This window comes from Grampus griseus (genome assembly GCF_964374135.1).
Source record: "Grampus griseus genome assembly, chromosome: 6".
In the NCBI taxonomy this organism is placed as follows: domain Eukaryota; kingdom Metazoa; phylum Chordata; class Mammalia; order Artiodactyla; family Delphinidae; genus Grampus; species Grampus griseus.
Window position 1 is genome coordinate 8,018,526 of NC_139000.1, and position 19,890 is coordinate 8,038,415.

At 44.3% G+C, this 19,890-nt stretch overlaps 1 protein-coding gene across 1 annotated transcript in view; it reads right to left on the reverse strand.

The window, feature by feature from the left end:
* The window catches only part of STXBP1 (syntaxin binding protein 1), a gene marked incomplete at its 5' end in the record, with an annotated part of 73,700 nt that extends 54,315 nt beyond the window's left edge, over positions 1–19,385 (reverse strand). Inside the window, 4 exons of the mRNA XM_082656279.1 lie at positions 15,879–16,043; positions 16,146–16,413; positions 19,100–19,174; positions 19,272–19,385. Of these exons, the coding sequence (XP_082512405.1) occupies positions 15,879–16,043; positions 16,146–16,413; positions 19,100–19,174; positions 19,272–19,385 (622 nt within the window). The remainder of the gene's footprint in view (positions 1–15,878; positions 16,044–16,145; positions 16,414–19,099; positions 19,175–19,271) is intronic.
* Between the last annotated feature and the right edge of the window lie 505 nt (positions 19,386–19,890).

A 19,890-nucleotide genomic window follows, 5' to 3' on the forward strand; every position in this document is an offset into this window, starting at 1 on the left:
ACAGACAAATACCAAGGCAAATTACCATGAAAGTACAGAACACTGGGGACAGAGTGTAAGTTTCAGAGGGGAAGACATGGGATATGTACAAAAGATCAGGAACCCAATGGCTTCAAAAACTTCTCAAAGGCAACACTGGAAATTAAGATGACAGTAGAGCCATGTCTTCAAAATTCTAAACGCAAACAATTTCCAATGTAGAATTCTACACTCCTCCAAACCGTCAATGAAATATGAGGGTAAAATAGATATTTTCAGACATGCAAGGTCTCAATAAAATTACCTCCCTTTTCTTGGAAGCTCCTGGGAGATGAGCTCCACCAAAACAGGAGAGAGTAAACCAAGAAAGGAAGACACAAAATACACGAGACAGGACAATTCAAAACAAGAGAGGTGAGAAAAATCCCAGGAGGATGGTGAATGGAAGTCCAGGGTACTGGGGATGCACTAGAGGAAGACTGCCAGTCTCTGCAGGAACGTGGCTTTATTTTTACCACATGTTTACCACGTCCAGGGCTCATTATTCTGTTGCATAGAACCAGGTTTCCCTGTGGCCTCATTTCATGTAGTGCAGATCTGCTGGTGATGAAGTCTTTCAACTTTTTTGAAAGTGTTTATCTTGCTTTGTTGCTGAGGGATATATTCTCTGGGTATAAAATTCTATGCTAATATTTTGTATCTTTCAGTCCTTTAAAGACAGTGCTCTGCTGCCTTTGAGCTTACATTGTTTCTGACAAGAAATGTGCTGCCATCTTTATCTCTGTTCTGTACATAATGTGTCTTTGCTCTCTGGCTCATTAAGCATTTTGCTTTTTATCACTGCTTTTAAGCAGTTTTTTTTTTTTTTTTTTTTTTTGCGTTACGCGGGCCTCTCACTGCTGTGACCTCTCCCATTGTGGAGCAGAGGCTCCAGACGCGCAGGCTCAGCGGCCATGGCTCACGGGCCCAGCCGCTCCGCGGCATGTGGGATCCTCCCAGACCGGGGCACGAACCCACGTCCCCTGCATCGGCAGGCGGACCCTCAACCACTGCGCCACCAGGGAAGCCCTTAAGCAGTTTTGGTTATGATGTGCCTTGGTGTAGATTTCTTCACGTTGCTTATGCTTGGGTTTCATTGGAAGTCTTCAATCTAAGAGTTTATCGTTTTCATCAAATTTGGAAAATGTTCAGCTAATATTTTTTCAAATATTGTTTCTGACCCCCCCATTCTTTTCACCTTTATATATATTAGGCTCCTTGACGTTGTCTCACATCTTGCTGATACTCTCTTGTTTTTATTCCCCCAATCTTTTTTCTATGTTTCACTTTGAATAGTTTCTATTGCTTTGACTTCAAGTTCACTAATTTTTTCTTCTGCAATGTCTAACTTGTAACCCTAACCTTTAATAAAAAGCATTTGTGTAGAGAGATAAAAATAAAGATGGCAAGAGGTTAACCATTGTGAAATCTAGGTAGAAGATAGGTGGGTAATCATTACCCTATTCTTTCAACTTTCCAGTACGTTGGAAATTTCTCTTAATAAGGGATTGGGGGGCAGAGGAAGAATGAGTATTACCTCTCTATGAGAAACCGACCAGATCTTTCAGTCTGAGCGAAAGCTCGAAAAAGCTTATTACTCTAACTAGAGTTTCAAATTCCTTAAACGGTAAGTAGGAGAAAGAGACAGAGGACACCCCATGATGCAGTCAAAACAGTAAAGTTCAAGGTGACCCCTTTCCCCAAGATTATGTGAGGGAAAGCAAACCAGAAAACTCTCGGTGGCCACATGATTGCCTCATCTTAAAATCCTGAAGTACTTTTATCCAAAAGATGATGAGATCTGTCGACTGAGTAATTTTAAGGGGTTCACCTCACAGTAGTCTATTGTTAAAAGCCTATAGTGTGAAATTCACAGGGAGCAGAGGGGGACTCTTGTTCAGAGCCAATGTTTTATTTTCTTCAAATCCCTAGCAACTAGTACCAACAATATTGATGTGTCCAGAGACCAGGGAAAGGCCTCTTCGCTTCAACTCCTGGCTACGCCAACGCTCAGAGGATGGGTGAAGAAAAACTACGAGAGAAGGTCAGCGAGCCCTCTTCACCCCGTCACTGCCAGAGTAGGGGCTCTGAAGATCATCTAAGTGTAAAGGTTCTTCCTTTCCCCCTCAGCTGCCAAACAGGAGCAGCTTTGTTCCTACTGCCATTAAGGAAAGTTCACGAGGATCATCTGAAAGTGGATTAGAATTAGCTGGGAAGTCCCGAGCTCCCTCTAAACACAGTACAAGCAGCCTTCCCGCCCTTACCATTGTGACACTCCTAGCAGCTTATCCTTGTCATTGTGAATCTACGCTGACACAGGACATAAAAATAATACTGCTTGTCCCCAACAGCCATGGAGAAGGAAGATCTGCCAATGCCATTCATCCAGCAGACTAGTACAACCTACTTCCTGCTCCGGATGAGGCTGGACTAGATGCTCCCACAATTCTTCCCAGACTGAAGATTCTATGATTTGATGGCATCTTTTTTTTTTTTTTTTAATGGGAGTATAGTTGCTTTACAATGTTGTGTTAGTTTCTGGTGTACAGCAAAGTGAATCAGCCACATGTATACAGATATCCCCTCTTCCTTGGATTTCCTTCCCATTTAGGTCACCACAGAGCACTGAATAGAGTTCCCTGTGCCATACAGTCTGTTCTCATTAGTTATCTACTTTACGGATACGTCCGTAGTAGTGTATATCTGTCAGTCCCAATCTCCCAATCCATCACACCACAACCCTACCCCCACCGATCTGATGGCCTCTTGACACAGCATGATACCCGAAATCCTCAGAGCCTTGCACTATGAGTGGCTATAATCATTTCCTCTTTCCTCCTCAAAACAATCCTGAACAACAAGGTTCAGACAGGCAAGGACTGACTTTAAGACACAGGGGAAACACCACAGCAAGAGTAAGTCCTGAAAAGTTTCCAACTGCCAAGCCCCCCAGCCTAGAGACTGGAGGCTCATCACTGAGTGAAGGCTCAGGCTTGCTTTGGGATGATTTGAGGGTGGACCCTGGGAGCCACAAAATCGTAGACACTGCTCTGCTAGCCTCCCTTCCCTCCTGACTCTCAAACCTGCTGGCTTCTCTTCCTGTACCTGGCTGTAAATGTCTGTGTCTCTCAGGGGTGAACCCAGGCCCTCTTCTCACCCTGCACCGTCTCCTCTGTGATCTGACTCACTCTTTTTTTTTTTTTTAAATTTTATTTAATTTTTGGCTGCCTTGGGTCTTCACTGCTGCATGCAGGCTTTCTCTAATTCTGGCAAGTGGGGGCTACTCTTTGTTGCGGTGCGTGGGCTTCTCATTGCAGTGGCTTCTCTTGTTGCAGAGCATGGGCCCTAGGCACGTGGGCTTCAGTAGTTGTGGCTCATGGGCTTAGCTGCTCCACGGCATGTGGGATCTTCCTGGACCAGGGCTCGAACCCGTGTCCCCTGCATTGGCACGCGGATTCTTAACCACTGCGCCACCAGGGAAGCCCCCGACCCACTCTTGACTCTTTCCAACACCTGATGACGCCCCAACCCTAATCTCCATCCCAGACCTCCTGCACATCTGCCCTTAGACAGTCCATAGGCACCAGAAGCACAACGCTCGCAAAAGGAAACGTTCCCCAGCAAACCTGCTTCTGCTCCTTCTTTCATGTTTCAGTGAATGTTGCGGCCTTCCAATAGGTCGTCAAAGCCGGAAAAGTGGGAATCTTCCCCAACTCCTTCTCCTCACCCTCTGCATCCAATCAATCACCATAACCTGACACTTCTACCTCTGAAGACTCCTTCAAGTCACTTTACTTCTCGCCACCTGCCACTACTTCTCCATCCCCCCGCCACCACCTCCAGCCTGGACCACCACCATAGCTCCTAATTGAACCCTCCATCCAGCCTCCACACAGCAGCCAGAGGTCTTTCTAAGCCATGTCTCTCCCTGACTTAAAGCCTTCAGTGGTGTCCCAGTGCTCCTGGAATAGGGATAAAGTTCCTTCACAAGCACAGGGAAGCCCCGGGCACCTCTCCAACTTCTCTGTGCATACTCCCTTGGCCCCCAGCTCCAGCCAGCCTCCAGCCTTCTCATTTTCTTGCCAAGCCTGGGTATTTCTCTATGTGACTTACTGTCCCCCATGCCCCATCACCACCACCCTCCTCTTGGCCAGCTTCTCCACATCCTCCGAGTCTCCCTCAGCCTCCCTCAGTACCCAGGCCTTGTGGGGTGGGGCCTCCACCACGTGCTCCAACATCACCACACCATAGTGCCCCTCTCAGGGCACTTACGGCAATGTATTACCATTACCTGTCTGAATCTCACTAGGACCAGGTCTCCTTATACACCATTACATCTGCAGCTCCCGCACAGTTTCTCGCACATAGGAATGACCGCATAAACTTTGGCTAAATGAACAAAACCCTTGGTCCCAGAACCCACCAAAGCATGCTGAAATGGAAACAAGCCATAATGTATGGTCCTGGGTTTCTCTGGCATCTCAGAAGTCCTCCAAACAAGGAGTGACTGCTGGAGTCTCTGATTCAAACCCGTCTCTTCACAGCTAGGCTCCAATGATTTTTTAAAAAAATTGTTTGTTTTTCTCTACTTTTCTCCACATCTCTCTAAATTTTTTAGCTCCCAAGAATAAAATAGGCTCTCCTAGTGCAATAATTACTTAATATCTCATTTACTTCCTACGAGGTCAGCTGTTAGGCCAAATCATTAGTAGACATTTGAAGTAAAATACCATCAGCATATAAGAAACAGAAAGAAAGGAATATTGGAGATCTGCCCTGTGAGAGCTTGCAATTTGAGCCATTAGCAGTTATTCTTACTTTGGAGCCCCAAAGACATATATTAAGATCAGATCGGTGTATATCAGAAGCAAATTGCTTTGTTTTAACCAACGCAAACTTTCCCAAAGAGCAATGAGCGGGCAACAGCTGGCTGTTATCCGGTGATTACTAGATCCTGTGTCTATCAAAGCTATGAGCAATTTGTTTCCTCGACTCTGCTAAGGACTTACTCATAACCTTGAGCAGACAAACTTATCTCGGTAATTATATCTGTAAAGTGATAATAACTCCTTATAATGACTCATTGTTTTCTGAGCAATTTTTTTTGATTATTATTTAATGCAAGCCTTCAAAGAATTCTGTGATGCTGGGATTAGAATTTCCAATTGAAAAAGATGTTAACTAACATGTCCAGGTCACCCAGCCACTAGGGGTTGGAACTGGGACTGTCAGCTGGATGTTCTGACTTCTAGCCTAGAACTCTTTCCACTCCACAACACTGCTTCGCACTGACTTTTTTTTTTTTTAATTAAAAAAAAAAAAAAAAAGGGCTTCCCTGGTGGCGCAGTGGTTGAGAGTCCGCCTGCCGATGCAGGGGACACGGGTTCGTGCCCCGGTCCGGGAAGATCCCACATGCCGCGGAGCGGCTGGGCCCGTGAGCCATGGCCGCTGAGCCTGCGCATCCGGAGCCTGTGCTCTGCAACGGGAGAGGCCACAACAGTGAGAGGCCTGGTACCGCAAAAAAAAAAAAAAAAAAAAAAAAAAAAGCCTGGGGGGCTTCCCTGGTGGCGCAGTGGTTGAGAGTCTGCCTGCCGATGCAGGGGACACGGGTTCGTGCCCCGGTCAGGGAAGATCCCACATGCCGCGGAGCGGCTGGGCCCGTGAGCCATGGCTGCTGAGCCTGCGCGTCCGGAGCCTGTGCTCCGCAACGGGAGAGACCACAACAGTGAGAGGCCCGCGTACCGCAAAAATAATAATAATAATAATAATAATAATAATAATAAAAGCCTGGGGACAAAAAGCAAGTAAAACTCATACTTGCTGCAATTCAGATGAAGTCTTGACTATCTCGCCCTAACTTCAGTGCTAGCAACAGCCCTTCACAGGAGAAACCGATTGAAGTAATCAAATCAGAGGCTCGCCTTGGGGATTCTCCAAGCACGTCTCACAGAGGCAAGCCACAGGACTGGGGTTCACAATTTATAGCTGTTGAGTTGCCAGTGATAACTTCACAATTTGGCCTGACTACTCCACTAAAGAAAAGATTCTTCATTAGCAGCCAAACCCCTGTTTGTCTAAGAGGTGCTATGTGCCAAAAACACCAGAGGGAAAATCTTTTAGTGCATATTCAGAAAGCCCTCTTTGGATCCTGTGGTAGATATGCTCTCTTACATCTGATGGGTGACACATGGATGATCCCCGAGTCGCAAACTGCTTCTCATCGAAATTTTATCCCAAATTAAACTACTTATCACCCTATCATAAGAGTGACATTTAGTCCAAAACAAAGAAGACTGTGTTTAGAAATAAACGGCAAGAATACTGCATATTAAAAAACTACAGGGGGGCAGTGGAGAGGGGAGGGTGGGGAGCCTCTGGGATTCAACCAAAGTTGTACTCAAATGACAACTCATATCCTTAGATGCTTTTATTAGAAAAAAGTTAACCAAGCATTTGATTCAAGAAATTAGAATAAGAACACACACACACACACACCCCCCACAGAAGAAAGAAACTGAGTTTTTTAAAAGACAATTAAAATAGACAAATCACTACCAAGTATTTCCATGAAAATAATAATACTAACAGGGTAGAATGAGAAAAGAGATCACAACTACCGACACAGAAGATATTTTTTAAATTATACAAATCTAATTTAAAGTTAATAAATTTGAAAATTTTAGGTTGAAAGGCCTATTTTATACGAAAATATAAATTGCCAAAATTGATTCAAGAAGCTGAAGACTGAATAAATAAATCATAATTAAAAGACTGTCAAATATTTATCCTCTTCCCCCCCAAAAAGCAACAAATTCAAATAGTTTTATGGATAAATCATTCCTAACATTCAGGGAAAGGAATGCCCGTGTTATTTGATCTATTCTGGAACATGCAAAAAGATAAGAAACTTCCCAATTCAGTTAAGGAGAGACAAACTCTGATGCAGAAGATCTGAAAAAGACGGGAGAGAGGAATTACACACACACACACACACACACACACACACACACACACACACACACACATAAAATACATAGTATTCAGCTGTTCATTCCAAATATTTCTTCAGTGCCCACTGTGTACCAGCATTGTTCTAGGTGCTGGGGATACAGAAGTGAACAAAACAAAGACTATGCTCTCACGGAGCTTACATTTTGCTGGTGGAGACCAAGATTAAAAAAAAAAACAAAGAAAACAGTAAGTATGAAATGTCAGATTTGACATGGTGAGGGGGATGAGAAAGTAGGGGGAATTTCAATTTTATATAAAGTAGTCAGAGGAGACCTCACTGGTGAGGTGGCATTTGACCAGAGACCTAAAGGAATTAAGGGAACAAGCATGCAGATATCTGAAGGAAGAACATTTCAGACATAGGTAACAACAAAGGTTCCTGAGGTGGGAACATACTTGGAATGATCAAAGAACAACAAGAAGGCTCCAGTGCTAATGAATATAAACGTAAAAATAATAAGTAGAATTTAATAACACTGAAAAAGAATACTGCATGTCTAACAAGTAAGTTTATCTCAGAAATGCAATGAATGATTGCTCAATATTATAATGAATTAATTATATTACATTACTAGATTAAATAAGAAAAACTATATGATCGTTTCAAAAGAAACTAAACCAGTAGTTAAGCCTGGTTTTAAAAACAAAACAAAAACTCTTAGTAAGCTGGAACTAAAAGGAAGTAATTTGGATGTCAACTTCCTTAGGGAAGCTTTCTCTAACGTCCCCAGACCTACACCAGACTAGTGCCCTGTATCATTCCTTTGTAATTCTCATCACAATTATAACTAACAAATTATTTTTATTAACTGTAAGACTACCATATTAGAATCCTTTTGAAAAGTCAGGTGTTTCAAAAATATGATACTTTTAATTAATAAACTAGGAATGAAGATACAATGTGACCATTCAAAAACAATTTTTAAAATATAAATGAATTGTCTAAAAGGACACAGGATGAGAGTTATAACAAGAATAAGTAGTTTTTATTAAAAGTACACAGAAAAGGGCTTCCCTGGTGGCACAGTGGTTAAGAATCTGCCTGCCAATGAAGGGGACATCGGTTTGAGCCCTGGTCCAGGAAGATCCCACATGCCACGGAGCAACTAAGCCTGTGCACCACAACTACTGAGTCTGCACTCTAGAGCCCACATGCCACAACTACTGAAGCCCATGCACCTAGAGCCCGTGAGCCACAACTACTGAGCCCACATGCCTTGAGCCCGTGCTCTGCAACAAGAGGAGCCACCACAATGAGAAGCACGTGCACCACAACAAAGAGTAGCCTCCACTCGCCGTAACTAGAGAAAGCCCACGCACAGCAACGAAGACCCAATGCAGCCATAAATAAAAATAGAAATAAATAAATAAATAAATTTTTAAATAAATAAAAATGGGCAAAGGGTTTGTGTAGACATCTCTCCAAAGAATATATACAAATGGTCAATAAGCACATGAAAAAATGCTCAACATCACTAGCTGTTAAGGAAATGCAAATCAAAACCGCAATGGGATACTTCACACCCACTAGGATGGCTATAATCAAAAAGACAGATAACAAAAAGTGCTGGTAAGGATATTATGAAATAGGAGCCCTCATACACTGCTGGTGGGAATGTACAATGGTGCAGTCACTTTGGAAAACTGTTTGGCAGTTCCTCAGAAAGTTAATTACCATATGTCCCAGCAATCTATTCCTAGGCATCTAACCAAGAGAACTGAAAACACGTTTCAAAAATAATAAGTATAACATAAATTCCTCCAATCCATGAACATAGTATATCTCTGCATTTATTTAAGCTCTGCTAACTTTCATCAGTATTTTGTAACTTTCAGCACACAGATCTAGAACACATTCTTTTAGATTTACACCCAAGTATTTCATGGTTTTTGTTCTACTATAAATGATACTATTTTAGATTTCAATTTCTAATTGTTCATTGATAGTATATAGAAATACAATATATTTTTGTAAATTGACATTGTGTCCTGCAACCTCGCTAAACTATCTGCAATTCTCCTTATCATACAGTTGCTCCCTTATTTGTGAAGTTAAGAATTTTTATTTTCACATTGCAATACAGCAAAGAAACTAGAATATTAAAAATTTGTTAAAACATCAATTCTCCCCAAACCAATGTATAGATTCAAGACAATTCCAAACAGAATCCCAGAGGAATTTTTTAAATAGAAATTGACAAGCTCATTCTAAAATTTATATGGAAAAGCAAATGAACCAAAAGAAGCAAAACAATTTTGAAAAAGAAAAACAAAGCTGGAGGACTCACAATATCCGGTTTCCAGTCTTACTTTAAAGCTACAGTAATTGAGTCAGAATGAGTGTTAGTGAAAGCATACATATAGGTCAAGAAATAGAACAGGGAGTCCAAAAATAGACCCACCCAAACATGGTCAATTGATTCTCAACAAAGAATAAAAACAGTTCAATGGGGGAAAAGGATAGTCTTTTCAACAAATGGTGCTGGAACAAATAGACACTCACAAACAAAAAAATTTACATATATACAAAAATGAACTTTGATCATAGCTCACAATATATAAAATTAACTCAAAATGGATCAAAGACTAAATATAAAGCCTAAAACTATAAAACATCTAGATGAAAACACAGGAAAAAAAAACAGAAAATTTTTGTGAACTTGGGTTAGGCAGAGATTTCTTAGATAGGATACCAAAAGTACAATCCATAAAAGAAAAAATTGATAAATTGGACTTCATAAAAATTAAGAACTTCTGCTCTCTGAAAAATACTGTTGGGCTTCCCTGGTGGCGCAGTGGTTGAGAGTCCGCCTGCCGATGCAGGGGACGCGGGTTCGTGCCCCAGTCCGGGAAGATCCCACATGTTGCGGAGCGTCTGGGCCCGTGAGCCATGGCCGCTGAGCCTGTGCGTCCGGAGCCTGTGCTCCGCAACGGGAGAGGCCACAACAGTGAGAGGCCCGCGTACCGCAAAAAAAAAAAAAAAAAAAAATACTGTTAATAGAATGAAAAGACAAGTCACAAACTGTGAAAAAATATTTGTAACTCACATATCTGATGAAAGAAATGTACCCAGAATACATAAAGACCTATCAAAACTAAAATAATAAGAAAACAGACAACCCAATAAAAAATATGCAAAAGATTTGGACATTTCACCAAAGAAGATACACAGATGGCAAATAAACACATGAAAAAATGCTTAACACTATTAGTCATTAGGAAAATGCAAATTAAAATCATAAGACACCACTACCTCTGAGAATGGCTAAAATTTTTTAAACTGACAATACCAAGGACTAACAAGGATGCTGGTGAAAAACGTAAAACGGTATAGCCACTCTGGAAAACAATTTGACAGTTTCTTATAAAGTTAAACACACACTTATCATACAACCCATTAATCCCACTCCTAGGTATTTACATATCCAAGTGATATGTTCACACAAAACCTGTGACTGCTTCTAGAAGCGTTATAGAAGCATTTGCAATTGCCCAGAAAGTGAATAACTCAAATGCCCTTTAGCTGGGGAATGGAGAAACTGTAGTACATTCGTACAACAGAAGAGTAGTTGGCAATGAGAAGGGACAAACTACAGATATATGCAACATGGATGACTGTCAAATGCATTATGCTAATTTAAAGAAGGCACATTCAAAAAGCTACATACTGTATGATTCCATTGATAATGACATTCTGGAAAAGGCAAACATATAGGAACAGAAAACAGTTCAGTGGTTGCCAGGCCTGGGGGTGGGAGGGCAGGATGACCATAAAGGGGCTGTACAAGGGAATCTGGGGGATGATGACCTGTTCTGTATTTTGATTATGGTAGTGACTATATGACTGTATGTAATGGCTGAAATTTGAAGAACTGTTCACTAAAAAGGGTAAATTTTACTTATGCAAATTATACCTTAATTTAGAAATGAAAAAATGCAACATGTATTTAATATATTTCAAAATATAACACTTAAATTATCTGTATGCTAACCAAAGTTTCTTTACAAAAAAAGTGTAAGAATGAATGAAAACTGCTTCAATGTAGGTGTCCTCTCAACTTCTAAAACATCCTATGACCCAGGACTCCATCTGAAAAAGCTATGTAATATATTTAATACACAAATTGAAACTACATTCTTTTCCAAAAGAATGTGATTCTTATAAACTAACATGAGGAGAAATTGCTAACAGCGAGGAAACAAGAAAAACAGTACATTTTGTAATCCTTGCATCTTTGAAACACACTGACAAAACTTCAGGGAACGAGTAAATTTTGGATTACAACATGGATTTACATAATTGAAACATCATCCATTAACATAAACTAGATAAAACAATGTCTCGAAAAAAATGAAATTTTCGAGATTGAGACTGAGATATATACACTAATATGTATAAAATGGATAACTAGGGCCTCCCTGGTGGTGCAGTGGTTGGGAGTCCGCCTGCCGATGCAGGGGACACAGGTTCGTGCCCTGGTCCGGGAAGATCCCACATGCCGCTGAGTGGCTGGGCCGGTGAGCCATGGCCGCTGGGCCTGCGCGTCCGGAGCCTGTGCTCCGCAACGGGAGAGGCCACAACAGTAAGAGGCCCACGTACCGGAAAAAAAAAAAAAAAACTAATAAGAACCTGCATAAAAAAATAAGTGAAATTCTAAAATTTAAAATAAATGAAAATTGATGACTAATAAGAACCTGCTGTATAAAAAAATAAATAAAATAAAATTCAAAAATTATTTTTAAAAAATGAAATTCTCGGGCTTCCCTGGTGGCGCAGTGGTTGAGAGTCCGCCTGCCGATGCAGGGGACACGGGTTCGTGCCCTGGTCCGGGAAGATCCCACATGCCGCGGAGTGGCTGGGCCGGTGAGCCATGGCCGCTGGGCCTGCGCGTCCGGAGCCTGTGCTCCGCAACGGGAGAGGCCACAACAGTAAGAGGCCCATGTACCGAAAAAAATAAATAAATAAATAAAAAATAAATGAAATTCTCCTTTCTCTTACAATCTCTTTGCAAAGTCAACAGCAGAAAAAAAAAAGAAAGAAAAAAAACTACATTTTATAGAAAGAAAAGAAAAAATAAGTGAAGAAATGAGTAGAACTGGAAACAGAAGTTGGGTCAGGTTACAAATCATCCATATATTCTTCAGGTCTATTCTTCCATTTTCCAGCTCATTTGTACCTCGTTCAAGAAGTTTACCGAAGACTCCACTTTCTCCCCCAAAACCCTGGCCCCCCAGGAAAGAAGTATTCTATCTCTTCTTGAAATCCTCTAACATTTGTACTGAACCTCTTTGTTGATCTTTTCATAATGATAATATTGACTGAATTTACTGTGTGTCAAGAACTGTATCAGACGCTATACCTGCATTACCTCATTTAATACTCATAGAACCACATAAGGTAGGTGCTATTATTACCCATTTTATAGATGAAGAAATTGAAGCACAAAAGGGTTCCATTATTTACCAAAGTCACACAGCTAATAGTGGTAGATCAGAATTTTATCCCAGCTAGTTCAAATCCAGAGCCCATTCTCTGAATCGCTATACATAAAGATTAAGTCATTCATCCAACATTTAAGCACTAACTCTCACACTAAAGACAGACTTAACAGAAAAACAAATATCGTATCTTAACGCACATATGTGGAATCTAGGAATCTAGGAAAATGGTACAGATGAACCTGTTTGCAAGGCAGAAATAGAGACACAGATGTAGAGAACAAACATATGGACACCAAGGGGGGAAAGGCGGGGGCGGGATGAATTGGGAGATTGAGATTGACATATATATACTAATATGTATAAAATAGATAACTAATGAGAACCTGCTGTATACCACAGGGAACTCTACTCAATGCTCTGTGGTGGCCTAAATGGGAAGAAAAAAGAGGGGATATATATGCATATAGCTGATTCACTTCACTGTACAGCAGAAACTAACACAACATTGTTAAGCAACTATACCCCAATTTAAAAAAGAAGAAAAAGAAAAAAAAGGAGTATACATATTCAAAAAAAAAAACAAACAAACCAGACAGACTTAAGAATAAGATGAGGTCCTACTCTCCCATGAAAGAGCTTCTGGTCTAGTTGGAGACCAACACAAAGAAGTGCAATACACTGGTTATACCTTAAGTATGTCAGGGGAGTGACAGGGAGGGCATCTCAGGATTGTCTGTGTCTGTCATAAGAGTGTGACACTGTGCCACATTTTAGTGTCCCTGTATTCCCCCATAATTCCTACCAGGCTCTGAACAAACCTTTGTTGAATGAACAGCTAACACCCATCTCCTCTACTTTTGTTGTGTCTGTACCTACCGCCACTCTAAAACTCAACTTAGAAAGATGTGACAGGAAGCCAAAAACTACATTTACCTTCCTCTCAATCATATCCTTAAGAACACTGATTCATTCCATGAATATTTATTGACTACCAACTATGACCAGCCACTGTTTTTGGTATGGGATACAGGGATGAACATATCAGATAAAGACCATTCTCTCCCGGAAGCAACATTCAAGTGGATGAAACAATCAAACAAGTACCAAAAAACAAAAACAAACAGACAAAAAACCCACCAACCAAAAAAACAAAAAATGAAACAATATCATTTCAGATCATTTTAAGTGCTATGAAGAAAATAAAATTAGGGAATATGATAAACAGTGACTATGAGGTGTTAATTTAGACCGGGAAGACCAGGCTGTGAAGATGACATTTAAACCGGTGCGTGTTGGTTAAAAAACATCTTTGTTTTACTCCTATTTTTAGAGGAAAAAGGCAAAGCTAGAAACCCCATCTGAAATTAGGAGTCAGAATTAACAGAATTCTTTGTGTCACTGACAAAGAATTGCAAAAATATTTTTTCTAAAATTTATACCTAACTCAATTGTTATAGAAGTAGAATGCTGTTCACACATTCACCAACTTTATGTAAAATTGGTTTGGTTTTATTTTTGTAAACAGTGGCTTTGCTTTATTTCAGAAGATAAATTTTGACCATATTGCATATTAATTTTTTTTTTTTTGATACTTGCTTCTAAAAGTTGGGGGGAGCTACCTGCATGAACAAGGGTCACGGCAAAAGGATGCAAAAACGTGATTTCTGTAACACCTGTTTTTGGGATTTTGTTTTAAAAAGCACCTTATTCAAATATAACATTTAAAAGAATGTAACATAACAATCCACATTTCACACCCTTTAAAAAGCATACTGGAAGGAAATAGTATATCTAGAACAATGAAGAAAGTTATTTTTTACTAATGCTGCAAGGAAATGGACACCAGGTTTTTGAAAAATTAATTAACACTGATTTTGGCAACTCATTTAACTGCTCTGAGCCTCCATTTCTTTCCCAAGGGTAAAATGAGCGTGTTGACATTAAAGGATCCCTATGGGTCCTTCCAGCCCTAAACGCTTCGATTGGCCTTTAAAAATAGAAGGTATGTGATTCAGAACCTTTACCGCATGGGGAAGGCAGGTGATAATTATCGTGGACACTTTTTTAAAAACTTGCTCATTTGGGGGTTCAGTTTTTACAACAATTTTCTTCTGGTGTAATAGGTCAGATAAGGTTGTACAATGGGGAATATTTTCTATATACCAACGAAAGGAATAAGGAAGAAGAAACAATTATGATGCCTCAAAAGGACCATTACAGTCAAAAACATTTGACAACCAGAGAGAGAGCGAGCGAGAGGAATTGCTCTAATATGACAGAATCATTGGAAAGGAAACTAATTTCCACCATTTTTATTCTATTTCCTTTCTTATCCTCTCCCACAAAGTCCACTTTTAATTCTCTCAATTCCAAAAGAGGTAGCGAAAGTTACAGCAATCCTCTCACATTTTCTGTTAAAGAAACAGCCGAAATATTGAAGAGGCACTATTTGCCCACACAGATCATCAAGCTTATTTAGCACTGGGGACGCCGTTTTCCAAATATCACCACCGTCAGAGCTCACTCCGCTGCAGCCCACACGCTCCACCATCCATTTTTTAAAATCCATTTACGTTGAGCCTTTCATCCAAACCCAAGAACAACCATTTCCTCCCTGCAACAGTGGCTGGAACTGCCCGAAACCAAGCATCGGCTGAGTCCTGCGAACAGGGAGACTGCAGACTGCGGTGCTGGGCAGGGCCACTCCTCCCGCGCACACTAAAGCCTTCTTCGTCTCCCGGGTGATTTAAGACACTTCAGGACCCTGATAAGACCCCGCCCTTGAAGCAAAGACCCAGGATCGGGAGGAGGAGAGAGGCGGCCTCAGCCCAGCAGAGCCAAGCCTTTGGAAAACAGGCTTCTCTCCAGCTGCCAGGAGTGGCCCAGGCTGGGCGAGTGGCGCGTCTGAGCCAGGGCGCGCGGAGCCGCTCCCAGGTGGGTCTCTGCAGCCGGGGACCGCGGCTCCGGCTCCCGGGAGGAAGGAGGAAGGGGGAGGAGGACGCAGGCCGGGATCTCGCTCGTCACGACTCACGAAGGAGGGTGGAAAAGAGGGAGGGACTGGAGAACGGGAAAAGGAGTGGAATCAAGGAGCTTAGGGAATAAAGGCGAGGAAAAGGAGAGAGGAAATGAGGGGAAGGTACTGGGAGTGAAGAATGGGGGTGCAGGGGAGGATAATGGGCTGCAGGGGGTAAAGGCGAGGTGAAGGGGGAGGGATGGGGTGCCAGGAGTGAAGGAGGAGGGATGGAGCGATGGGGGTGGAGGGAGATGGAGGTAAAGAGGGAAGAGAGGGATAGGGCGAAGAGGGGAGGGGTGGGATGAAGGGTAAGGGATGGAGCAAAGGTGGGGGGGCGGAAGGGGAAGGAATGCGGGAAGAGAAGAGCTGGGGAAGAAGGGAAGAGGACGCGGGCCGCAGGAGGCCGGGAGGGACTTCCCTCCGAGGAGGGCGGCGCCGGAATAACGGGACCCTCCCAGCCAGAAGCCCCGGGCCGAGCGGGGCGAGAGGCCAGCGCGGAGGCCGCGGCGCTGCGGGCAGGTACGGCGCCCGGCTTTTCCCGGGCAGCCGTAGCCGCCGCCTGCGGGGAGGACCCCGACTCCACTTACTCTCTCCGACCACCGCTTTGAGGCCAATGGGGGCCATCGCGCTGCGCGAGTCTCTGGGCTCCGAGCCTCCTCACGCGACGCCGGCGGACACCGGCACCTCCTAGGGTCGGCGCGCTCTGCTAGCTGCAGCCCGCCGCCCTGCAGCCGCGCTCGGGATCGACTGACGCGCGGACTCGGCGCGGGGGCGCGGCGCGAGCCAGAGCGAGGCTGCCGACCCGCCGGCGCGCGCGGGGGGGCGGGGCCGGACGGGGGCGGGGTCTCGCGCCAGCCGTTAGCGTCACCCGCTCGCCTCCGCCAATCACACTGCGGCCCGGAGGCTCGGCCCCGCCCGCCGAGATGCGGCTGGAAGCGAGGAGGTCCCTGGCTGGTGGGAGAGCCACGCCCTTCCCCTAATCTCACGCGCCGCGCGCGGCCGGGACACCGCGCGCTCCCGGGGCGCCGGGTCCAAGAATCTTCTCCGCAGCCTCCGCACCTGAATCCCTGGCCTCAGGCTACCGACGCATTCCATCTTCCTGAAACGCCGCTGTGGTCTGTCTTACCTCTTTCTGGGAACCTTACATCCACCCCTCACCCTCCCCACACCCCCGCCCACAAAAGGAACTCAGAAGCTAGATCTTATTACTAGTACCCACTCCCCAAAACGTAAGGTTTATCGACACTATCTCTATCTCTTTGGGTACCCATATCCATAAATCCACCATTCACTGAGCTCTTACATGCATCATCTCATTAAATCCTCGCAATAATTGGACATTATTTTTAATCTCCATTTTCAGATGAAAAAAATAGGCTCAGAAACTGAGTACTAGATTTGCTCTCAGGTTGTGTTTCATTCATTAGCAAATATTTATTGTTCTCTCACTACTATACGTAAGCCGCTGTTCTAGGCGTTGGAGCTCCAGCCATGTACAAGGCAGACACCGATCCTAGTCTTTGGGCAACAAAAGTCTAGAAATATTTAGGTCCCAAATCGAATAGGAATATGCTGTGTGATGACTCTTGTCAGTATCTCCTTCCTGGAGTCCACATTTACCAAAGTGGTCCCAGGTCAGTTTTTGCTCGATTTAGTTGACAGGGGAGATTGCTTTTGAAATATGGGACAGGGCTCCCCTCTGGCTTCAAAGAAAAATGAGTTGAGCCAATTTAAAGTCAAAAAGGACAAGAGAACTGGTAGTCACAAAATCAATGAATACTCATTAAATTTTTGGAACAGCTCTGTGAGCTAGCTCCTTTATATTATTAATAAATATAATATTTTACAGATGGGGAAACAGACTCAGAGAAGATAAGTGCCTTGCTAGTAAGTGATAAAGATCTAATTTTAGAATCTGAATTCTGAACCATTATTTTATACTGAGCAACAACTAAAGAAGTTGAGGCCTAAAGGAGGACTTTCCTAAGGTCACACAGTGAACACTGGCCAAGCCAGGATGAGGGGCCACATGTCCTAGTTCAGCCACCAGCCCCAGGGCATGAAGATTTGACCATTTTCTCATCCTCAGTTCAGTCTACCCTAACAGAACCTTCATATGGCTTCCCAGAGAGGGAAAGTGTTCACCTGTCATCTCTTCATGTCTGGGCTCTGCCTTTTACCCAAGGAAGGTACTGATAGCCTTGGGTTGCATTTGGAAAAGGAGGAGATAGTTTGTAAATGTGAGGGGAACTAGAATGCACTTGTGATGCCACATGCTCCCTCCTTGACCCTCTGGCACGTGTCAATAGAGACTACCCTCAAGGAGCCAGTATTCTAGCTGAGGAAACAGACAGGAATCAAGGAGTTACTGTTCTAATAAGTGCTGAAGCAGAAGGACAGAGGGTTCTGAGAGCAAATGACAGAGCACCTGACCCAGTGGACCAGGTAGGGTGCAGTCAGGGCAGGCTTCCTGAGATTAGTAAAAGGTAGCAAGAGGGGATGGGGAGAGTGTCCTAGGCGGATATACAGAAGGTGTCAGAAAGGAGTTTGACTTTTCCAGGAACAGAGAGGGACCAGTGTGACCAGAGGGAAGAGAGCCTGAGGAACAGAGTAGGAAAGAAGCTGCTAGAGGTAGGCCTTGCTGCAGAACTCCAGGACTTTGGGGTGGCCTGGAACCTGCTGGAGACCTCCTCAAAGGCCACAGAAAATAAAACATAGCAGCTCCTTATTTTCTGCGGAAGGATAAAAAAAGAAATTCTTTCCTGTGGATGTGTACCTGAGATGTTTAATAGGGATGGCAAAAATCAGAACAGATGTTGTTTTAAATAGGATGGTTGAAAAAGTGAGTAGGGTGACAGACTGTGAACTCACTCAGGAACCCCTGACTCAGGAGTGTCGGATTGGAATCTCTCTGGATGTAGAATGCAAGACCTGTTCCAAGACCTCTTGACATCTCTGAGCCTTGATTTCTCCATCTGTGAAACAGGGACAATAAAACTTCCAGGCTTCTCTAGAAGGGTGCCTCTGAGGACCCAGGGTGATGACCTGCAGGATAAGATAAAATCCTCGCTCAGTCATCACACAGCACTATCCTTTGCACTGTATTCTTTATATGCAGTACGTTTGATACCCGCCAGGCACCACACAAAGGGCTCTCATGAATTTTCATCGAATTCTCACTATGGCCCCACAAGGTCGGAGCTTTTTTTAAAAAATTATTTATTTATTATTTTTGGCTGCATTGGGTCTTTGTTTCTGCGCGCGGCTTTCTCTAGTTGCGGCGAGCGGGGACTACTCTACATTGTGGTTGCGTGGGCTTCTCATTGCGGTGACCTCTCTTATTGTGGAGCTCAGGCTCTGGGTGCGCAGGCTTCAGTACTTGTGGCTCGTGGGCTCTAGAGCGCAGGTTCAGTAGTTGTGGCACAGGGGTTTAGTTGCTCCGCAGCATGTGGGATCTTCCCAGACCAGGGCTCGAACCGGTGTCCCCTGCATTGGCAGGTGGATTCTTAACCACTGTGCCACCAAGGAAGCCCCCGGTGCTATTATTATTACATTTTCCAGGGGCACAGGGAGGTCAAGTCACTTGCCCAAGGTCACACGGCTCTAAGAGCAGACCTGGGACTTGCGCTCCGACTTCCTGATGCTCAGAGGAGAACGTCCAGCGCCCAGGTGCAGCCGCAGTGCCCTGACCTAAGGACAGGTTTAGATGTGTGGACCTCTTGCTGGGAGCGTATCAGCAACGGGAACCGAACCTCTTGGGAGTCGGGGCTCAGGCGGGTCCACTAACCCTTGCTCCTGTCCAGCCTGAGGGGGTCGGGTGGTGGGGCTGTGGCCCCTGGATGCGCCGGTTTGGTCCGCGGCCCCGCCCGCCCGCTGGGCAGGTGCGCTTGTAGCTGCGCATGCGCGGCCTGCAGCCTCTGCAGAACCCGGGTGCCGGCCAACCTCTGGGGGTGGGAAGAATCCTGTGATTTACGCTTATGTCACGTGACGGCGGCGAGCTTGCTTGCGGCTTGGCCGCTGCGCCAGGAGCCCGGCAGGTGGGAGACGGATGCAGAACAGAGAGGGGAGAAGCTAGGGGGTCAGGGAATAGAGACAGGGAGCCGCATGGAGGGACCGAGAACGGGGGTGGGGGGCGTGCGGGGAGAGAGAGACAAACAACCCAGAGTAGGCAACTGGGCGGAGCAGGGAGAGACGGAAGAAACCGAGTACCGTGGCCTCCACCAGCCCTGATAGCGCGGACCAACTGACTTGGGCCCCCCACGTACAGGGGCCTGTTGGAGAGCCCTGGGTCCAGAGTCTGGGCCTCTTCTCCGACAGTCTCGGGCTTGCACCTGCCTCCCTTCTGCTTTTAAGCTGCATCATCAGCTGCATTTTTTCATGTTCACCCCCACCCCCACCTCCTGGTC